Genomic DNA, 9,198 nt, shown 5'->3' with positions numbered 1-9,198 from the left:
CCAGTGGTGTCTGGGAGGTCCACGGGGCGATGGTAGTTGGCCCCGAGCCAGAACAGCTGATTGAGGACGGCGTCTTCTAACGCCGTCACCTCCGCGAGCTTGCAGAACTCCCGGGCGTACTCGTAGAAGGGGAGATCGAGGCGAGCTACGGCGGCGAAGCGAGCGGCAATTTCCATCGCCGCGGGGGGGTGGGGGTGGGGGGAACCAGGAAACAAAAAACTTCTCAAAAAAGGGGAAAAAACAAACGCGAGGAGAAGTCGCCGCTCACACTAATCAGGGGAGGAACAGGAAACTAACCAAATAAGGGCATGTGAAGGCACATGGGGAGCAGGACACACACAAAACATGGAACAGAGTCTGAAAAATGCATTATTTGTTTGTTCGTTTTAATATAATAACAATTATTATTATTATTTTTAGATATATTAATTATAATTTTTAAGCATAAAAAATGAATATAATGATATTATTTAATAAATGATAGTACAAATAGTATAAAGTGCAAGTGTTAATTCTTATTAATAATTTATTATTTGTTTTGTTCATTTTTATTTAATAATAACAATAATTATATTGTAATTAATAAAATTATTATTATTTAATAAGAAAAAATATACAAATAACAACAATGATAATAATAATAATAATTTTTATTATGTAATAAAAATGTACACAAATAGCACAACAACAACAATAATAATAATAATTATTATTATTATCAATAATATTTATGGTCATATTGACATATATAATTACTTTGAATTGTTTTGCCAAATTGAGTGGTCCTCTAAATAAGTATAGTAAACCGAGAGCTCTTTAAAAATGCATTTTAAATTAAAATTGCAATTGAGATCAGAAAAATCTCCATTGAGTTTTTCCTCCAAAATGTTCAGCCCTTGTTTTTCTGTAGCATTAGAGCGCAAATACAGACATTTGATCAAATGAAGGACATTCATAAGTGCACAAATACTGTTTAAAACGGTTTTAACATCATTACAGTATTTATTTTCATGTGTTTATTGTTGGCGTCTCTGTGGATTAAGCTGCATGAAAATAAACAAACTGGATCTAATTAAAATTCCCAGCATTTGTTTCCCTGTGAGTTCCTGTAGCCTTATTCTGTGTAATTCTTCAGTTTCTTTAATGTGAAATATAACAGCGCTGCTGCACAATAAAACATCAAAATCCACTAAGTTTCACACGAGCAACTAAAACAAGCGCTCGCCGTGTTTCTGAATCCAGTCTACAGTTCATTGCATTACTGCACTTCATCCAAACCACATTTCTGTGCACTACTGAGTGTGCACTACTGCGTACAGCGCAGAGGAAATGATGTGGATTTCTGGGATGTGAATCTAACGTTTCAAGCTGCGTAATATTTAAGGCTGTGCTCGGGTTTCAGTGAAGGAAACACAGCTGATGGCATCTGATAGCAGCTCATACGGTTTCCTCTGCTGCTTTCAGACTTGTTTTACCACAGCGCTCATGATGAGGTCTTTAGTCTCTGCTGCTGTTCCCATCAGGGTCCTGTAGGCTCGATGTTGGACTGTCCTCGTCCCATGTGTGACACAAAACCAGTCATAAGGGTCAATTTTGTGAAATTGAGATGTATGCATCATCTGGAAGCTGAATAAATAAGCTTTACATTGATGTATGGTTTGTTAGGATAGCACAATATTTGAAAATCTGGAATCTGAGGGTGCAAAAAAATCTAAATATTGAGAAAATCATCTTTAAAGTTGTTCAAATGAAGTTCTTAGCAATGCATATTACTAATCAAAAATTAAGTTTTGATATATTTACAGTAGGACATTTACAAAATATCTTCATGGAACATGATCTTTACTTAATATCCTAATGATTTTTGGCATAAAAGAAAAATGCATAATTTTGACCCATACAATGTATTGTTGGTTATTGCTACAAATATGACTGCTTTTGTGCTCCAGGCTCACATTTATGTTCATCTTAAATCGGTCTTTGTGCAGTGATGTTTGTCTAAACATGACTAAAATAGGACTTATTTTTTCATAAGTTCTATTTGAATATTTTTGGATTAGGTTAAAATGGTGTAATTAAATGTAATAAAAATAGTAAATAATATAAAAATAAAATAATAATTACCAAAAAGAAGCATTGCTAATAAATTTAACTCTTAAATCATATTTACAATTTAATAATAAAACGAATGAACGAACGAATGAATGAAATTAATATTTTTCGATTAGGTAAAAATAAAATGTAATAAAAATAGTAAGTAATAATAATTTGAGATTGAGAATAATGAAAGTCACACTGAATGTCTGAACATTAGAAATCAAAATATCAGATCAAGTGTCATTTATTGCTCGACGTTTAACACGGACTCATGTGTTTTCTTTAAGGGCCTCCTGAGGATTTTTACTAAAACGGCTGGTTGATGGTTTATTGTTTGAAAATGAAGAAATTAAGGCATATTAGTATTGCAATTTTATAGTTGAACTTTAAATAAAATTATTATTATTATTATTATTATTGTATTAAATATTAGATTATTATAGTATTAGTAGACTAGTAATATTTATTATTTTAATTAAAACACATTTTTTTAAATTAATTATTATTATACTGAGCAATAGTTATAACAAGTAAAATGATCGTGACTTGAGTTTATCATGTGGTTTAGGTTGTTTTTAAGAAATAAATGACATTGACTGTGTTTTTTTGTGCCGCCGGTGCTGGGTAGTGACGAATTACATGTATGTAATATTACATAATGAGATTGTGTACTTGTAATTGGATTATATTACATGTTAAAATACTTGTAATCAGACTACAGTTACTTTTTTGATTACATGTTATTCACACAATTCATAATTTATGGATTCTCCCTAATTCTCCCCTAAATCTTTTACATGTTCCTTTCTAAGATAACCTACTATACATTATACATTCAGAAAGTCTTCTAGTTTTGTGGAGATTCACACAAAGACCAGGCAACTACTGACTACTATGTTCACATCACATGCAAAGTGCTTTATTTTGATTGATGTTATTTTAAAATTATTTATTTAAATTTGACATTTTTCATGATTTAACTAATTATTAGCTTATATTCGTTAAACTCACAAACCCCCTGCAGTTCCTTCACGAAACCCCAGTTTGGGAAACCTTGACGCAATGTAATTTTGTTATTAATAACAACAAACCGAATATATTTTCTTTCTCTTTGTATTTTTATATCAATATGTACAAGATTATCCTATTTGAATCAATGTGGTAAATGAGGTAGGTCAAAAGTAATCATAATTATATTTCCTAAAATGTGTAAAGTAATGGATTACGTTACTAACTACATCTTTTGTCACGTAATTTGGAATCAGTAACGGATTACACTTTGTCTGCCAGTGTTGGGAAGTAACTAGTTACATGTAACTAAATTACGTAATGTAATTACAAAATAAATGTAATTATAATTCAGATTACAAAGGGGGTTACATCTGAATATTTTCACACATATACAGATTTGATTGATTTCTTTCATAAATTGCACTGATTGCTCTAAAATATGAGACAGCAATATTTCAGGAGTTTAGGACACATGCTTATTCCATAACTGTTTTATTCCCTATATTTGGGTTTATGTGCATGCTTTATTTTTTCAGATTAACAGTTTTTTCCAAAGCATTCTTAGATGGCAGTGTTTCCTGTCATAGTTATGCAAATATTTGATTTCAAAAACAGTATCATTGCTATTAATCTATATCTTGTTATGGTTGTAAATCTGCACTTAACCACAGAACGATCTCAAAGTAAGTCTGATTCTGTGGAGGCTGTGCTTTAAAATTAATTGATCATAATCTTAATTCAAGTGAAGAAGGATTCTGAAAGTCTGATAGTAATCAGTGTTGAGCACTACTGTAATGTTAACCCTGTCTGCTTTACATGTTTGGAAATGATTAGAAATTTAGAGAAGTAATGAAAAAGTAATCAAATGTAATCAGTTACATTACTTTAATAAAGTCATTGAAATAGTTACACTACTTATTACAGTAACTTGTAATCTGTAACCTATTACATTTCCAAAGTAACCTTCCCAACACTGCTGTCTGCAGTAAAGCAGATGTCGACGTTCTTGCACTGGCAGACAGTGCTGATGTTTGTTTGTGTTTGTTTGTTTGTTTAGGTGGAGGACGGGAGTCGAGCGGCGCTGGGTCGACTCCAGATCGGTGACGAGATAGTCAGTGTGAACTCGGTTCTTCTCAGCGGTTACAGACTGGAGGCCATTTGTCTGGTGAAAAGCTCACATAAGACGCTCTCTCTGGGAATAAAACGGTAGGATTTAGTATTGACATCCACGTAAAATCAAAACTGACCAAATTTGTTGGTTTGCTTGCTATTTAGTTGATGTACCTTCAAACCTCCTGTCTTACAGAGACTCTGGCAGAATTCAGAATCGCATACTAGAACCAGACTATTTCTGTCCCATAAATGTACGGCAGAAATAGTATAAATAATATGCAATTTTGAATTCTGAAAACACCTGAAGTTTTCCTCGTGAGTATCCTATTTGTACATTTACATTTAATCATTTAGCAGATGCTTTTATCCAAAGCGACTTACAAATGAGGACAATAGAAGCAATCAAAACCAACAAAAGAGCAATGATATGTAAGTGCTGCGACAAGTCTCGGTTAGTCTAACGCACTACACGTTAGCAGTGTTAGAGGCCTTTTTTTATAAAGAAAACAAGCAGTTAGAAAATGAATAGAGAGTGCAAGTGTTAGAGGGTCAAGTGTTAAAAAAAAATAGATAAAATAGATTTAGAATAGAGAGTGCTAGAGTTAGAGGGTCAAATAAAGATGGAAGAGATGTGTTTTTAGCAGATTCTTGAAGATGGCTTCAAGAAAATGGGTTAGGATGCATAGCAACACCCTGGCAACCACCCAGAGCATCCATAGCAACACCCTGGCAACCAAGCAGTGAATCCTAACAACTGCATAGCAACACCCTGGCAACCAGCCAAAGCATCCTAGCAAATGCATCACAACACCCTGGCTACCACCCAGAGCATCCATAGCAACACCCTGGCAACCAACCAGCCCATCCTTGCAAATGCATAACAACACCCAAGCAACCACCCATAGCAACACCCTAGCAACCACAGAGCATCCTAGCAAATGCATAGCAACACCCAGGCAACCACCCATAGCAACACCCTAGCAACCACAGAGCATCCTAGCAAATGCATAGCAACACCCAGGCAACCACCCATAGCAACACCCTAGCAACCACAGAGCATCCTAGCAAATGCATAGCAACACCCTTGCAACCACTCATAGCAACACCCAGGCAACCAACCAGAGTACCCTAGCAACCCCCAGAGCATCCTAGCAATGGTGAATGCAGCATGCGCATTTGTATTACTGATAGATGCCTTTTAATTGTTGGCACTTTATTTTTTCACGTTGGGATTTTTAAAAATATTTAAGGTAAGTATTTTATGAGAAAATTTTTTAATTAAACATTTAAAGATTAATGGCAGAAGTTATGGTTATTTTCTTGGATAGTTAAGTAAGGTTATTGGTAAGGATTTACTGACTAATCAGAAAAAAATTATAAATAGATTCAATGTAAAAAAAATTTGAATAATCTATTAAAATAATAATTTGTTACAGCCCTAGTTAGAATCATTCTGGATCTGAACTCAAGCATTCCAGTTTTCCGCTGAGATTTCGTCGTTATGCTGACGGGTTCATTGTTCATACTTTTGCCAGACCATAATATGTGCTCTGTGTTCAGATGGAGCCACAATGATGGGCTGGGTCATGCAGTGTCGAGTTTCTCCTCAGCGTCTGACGGAAGGTGTAGCTTCATTCTATAACTGTCTGGAAATGACACTCACACTGTGAATATTACACAACCGCACAGAGATTTTGCTAGGTGCTTATATCTGATTTGAGTGCTTGAGTCAGCAAGGGGTCTGATTAATATGGTAGTTACATTTTTATTCTCTTCCAGGACAAAAATTTAGCCTGATTTTGCTACTTAACCTGGTGTAAACAAGTTTCAAACACGATTTCAGCCTGTTTATGACATTATTAATAATATTCTTTTGCCAGTTTAGACCAGAATATCACAGAAACTTGAGGATGGGCTTTCTGCACCTCAGACAGGATAAAAACACCCGAGAGACTGCATATAAACACCCTGGCAACCACTAAGAACACCCTAGTAACTGCATAGCAACACCCTGGCAACCACTAAGAACACCCTAGTAACTGGCAACCACTTAGTAACACCCTGGCAACCACTAAGAACACCCTAGTAACTGGCAACCACCTAGTAACAACACCCTGGCAACCACTAAGAACTGCCTAGTAACTGCATAGCAACACCCTGGCAACCACCCACAGCGTCCTCGTAAAACACCATATCAACGCCCAGGCAACCACCCCAAACACCCTAGCAACTGCATACCAACACTCTGGCAACAACTAAGAACACCCTAGCAACTGCATAGCATTATCCTGACAACTACTCAGAGACACATTTGCTAGGACGCTCTGGATGGTTGCCAGTGTGTTGCTATGCATCCAGAGCATCCTAACAAATGCATAGCAACATTCTGGCAACCACCCAGGGCCACTGCATAATAACACCCTGACAACCTGTCATAGTATCCTAGCAAATGAATAGCAAAACCCTGGCAACTACCCAGAACATCCTACCAACGATATAACAACACCATGGCAACTACCCAGAGCATCCTAGCAAACGGCACAGCAACACCCTAGCAACCACCCTGAGCATCCTAGCAACTTCATAGCAACAACCTAGGAACCACCCTGAGCATCCTAGCAACTGCATAGCAACACCCTGGCCAACCACTCATTTTATTTTACTTAAAAAAAGCTCAGAATTGTTTTGATTTGCATTAGCCACATTAAGTTTGTTGTATTACATTTGTATGTTGTGTTTGGTTGAAACATAAGCATGATGTAAATGAAGTAAATGTGGCACAGAAAAGCAGCAGAATCCCGTCCTGTGAGCTCCGCTGCAGCTCTCGCTCTCTGTTGTGCTGGAGTTTGAAGCGGTGTTACGGCAGAATCACCGGCAGGTGACACCATCATTTGAGTGGAACAACAGTGGCGTCATTATTGTGTGCTGCTTCACGCCGTCACACTAAAGAGGCCCAAGGGCCAGCCATTGTCTGTCATCACGGCCCCGTCGGGTTTTTTTATTGCGGGTCTGGGGCCTTTGGGTCGTGTTTGCTCTCGAACAGCTGGTGGGCTGACGTCATCAGAGGCATTCTGGGAATCCTCTGCCCGAGTTCAAGCCCAGTGGGACTAGCTATGTTCCATCCAAAGATTAGGCATGGATGCGCAGGGAGTTCTTGCCCAGAACATAACCATACCGCCAATCCAAACTGTATGCTAATTGTCAATCATCTTTGACAATAGTGGCCCAGACAGAAATGAGATGAAAAATAAAGAAGTTGTTCGTTTTTATAAAGTAACACTGACCAACAGCGACACCTGCAGGTAAAGTTACAGCAGAGGCTTGCCTCCCTTCATGCCATTGACTTTAAACAGAGACCCCATAGCGTGCTGTGGGTTTAGTGGGGGGTAATTGAGAATGAATGGGGGAAAGTCATGTGAGAGGAGACAATGCCTCCATTGCAATATGATTGGGTATGGCTGTGATTGATTCTGCGTTTGCGAATCAGCCTGAATGAACAATATAATGGTGTTAATGGGAAGACTAATTAAAAAAAGTAAGTAAGCAATTCACACACTTAGACATAACCACCTTGTTACGTAAAAATAAGACTTGAAATGGCCTGAAAACATGATCTGTGGGAGTTTTTAATGAGTAATCAGCTTGGTTAAATTTGAAGTAAATCTCTGTCTGTGACCAATATTTACCGAGCTTTGAAGACTGATGATCCGAAAAATTCAAAAATAGTTAAGTTAATTATTAAAAAGAATAGCTGAACATAAGTTCACAAATAAAATATAGTGTTTAAATTGTTACTGCCTTGAGTTATTATTTTGGAATAAATGTAAAATGCTTAAAAACACTAACTTTATGTGATTCATACATGGCTTTAATAAAAACATTGTTAATGTAAAAATATAAAATAGATTTCATAGATCCCAGCCAAGGAATAAGGGTCTTATCTAGCGAAACCATCAGTTCTTTTCTAAAAAAAATACACATTTATATACTTTTTAACCACAAATGCTCATCTTGCACTAGCTCGACCTCACGCATTACACAATTACGTTGGAAAGGACATGTTTTTTCCTAGCGGAAGAAATCTTTTAGGTTTCAAAAGATTTTAACATCCAGGATATGCACACGAACGGACCATTGTAAACAATAAACTGATACAAAGACTTATAAATATGTGTCATTCAACATACAACCGCTTTTGAACGGTCCTCCTTCTCCACACTTCCACCTGCGTCACTGCGTGACCTTTCCAACACGACTATGTAATGCAAGAAGCAAGATGCTAGTGAGCATTTGTGGTTAAAAAGTATATACATTTGTATTTTTTTTAGAAAATGACAGATCGTTTAGCTAGATAAGACCCTTATTCCTCGGCTGGGATCGTGTAGAGCCCTTTGAAGCTGCAGTTTGCATCTTCAACCCGTTGATCCCCATTGAAGTCTATTATAAGGAGAGAAATCCTGGAATGTTTTCCTCAAAAACCTTAATTTCTGAAGAAAGAAAGACATCTTGGATGACATGGGGATGAGTAAATTATCAGGAAATTTTTTATTCAGGAGTGAACTAATCCTTTAAGAAAAATTCTGTGTAATGCATCTTTCCCCAAAATGTGCAGTTCTACAGGACTGAGAACCACTCAGTATTACATGTCCAATTTATTTTGTTTCTAATGTCCTGGAGCAGCTTAATTTGGTCAGTTTCATTCATGCATATTGTACACAAACACATCAGATACTGGTCAGCATTACATTCCTTTTGACAGGACAGACACAAATGACCCAGGGCCATCTAGTGGTGCTTGTGAAATCTGCATGTGTTTTTTAAAGGGGTCATATGATGCGATTTCAACTTTTCCTTTCTCTTTGGAGTGTTACAAGCTCTTGGTGCATAAAGAAGATCTGTAAAGTTGCAAAGACTAAAGTCTCAAATCCAAAGAGATATTCTTTATAAAAGTTAAGAGTCAACCACGCCTACCTAAAA

At 36.7% G+C, this 9,198-nt stretch overlaps 1 protein-coding gene across 1 annotated transcript in view; it reads left to right on the top strand.

Annotated features, from left to right (window-relative positions):
- Positions 1 to 9,198, top strand: part of shroom2b (shroom family member 2b) — a 36,414-nt gene that overhangs the window by 6,532 nt on the left and 20,684 nt on the right. Inside the window, exon 2 of the mRNA XM_016450618.1 lies at positions 4,166 to 4,314. Coding sequence (XP_016306104.1) covers positions 4,166 to 4,314 — 149 coding nt within the window. The remainder of the gene's footprint in view (positions 1 to 4,165; positions 4,315 to 9,198) is intronic.

Source organism: Sinocyclocheilus anshuiensis, unplaced genomic scaffold (genome assembly GCF_001515605.1).
Source record: "Sinocyclocheilus anshuiensis isolate Anshui unplaced genomic scaffold, SAMN03320099.WGS_v1.1 scaffold2737, whole genome shotgun sequence".
Classification (NCBI taxonomy): domain Eukaryota; kingdom Metazoa; phylum Chordata; class Actinopteri; order Cypriniformes; family Cyprinidae; genus Sinocyclocheilus; species Sinocyclocheilus anshuiensis.
This window is presented reverse-complemented; position numbering and strand designations above follow the sequence as displayed.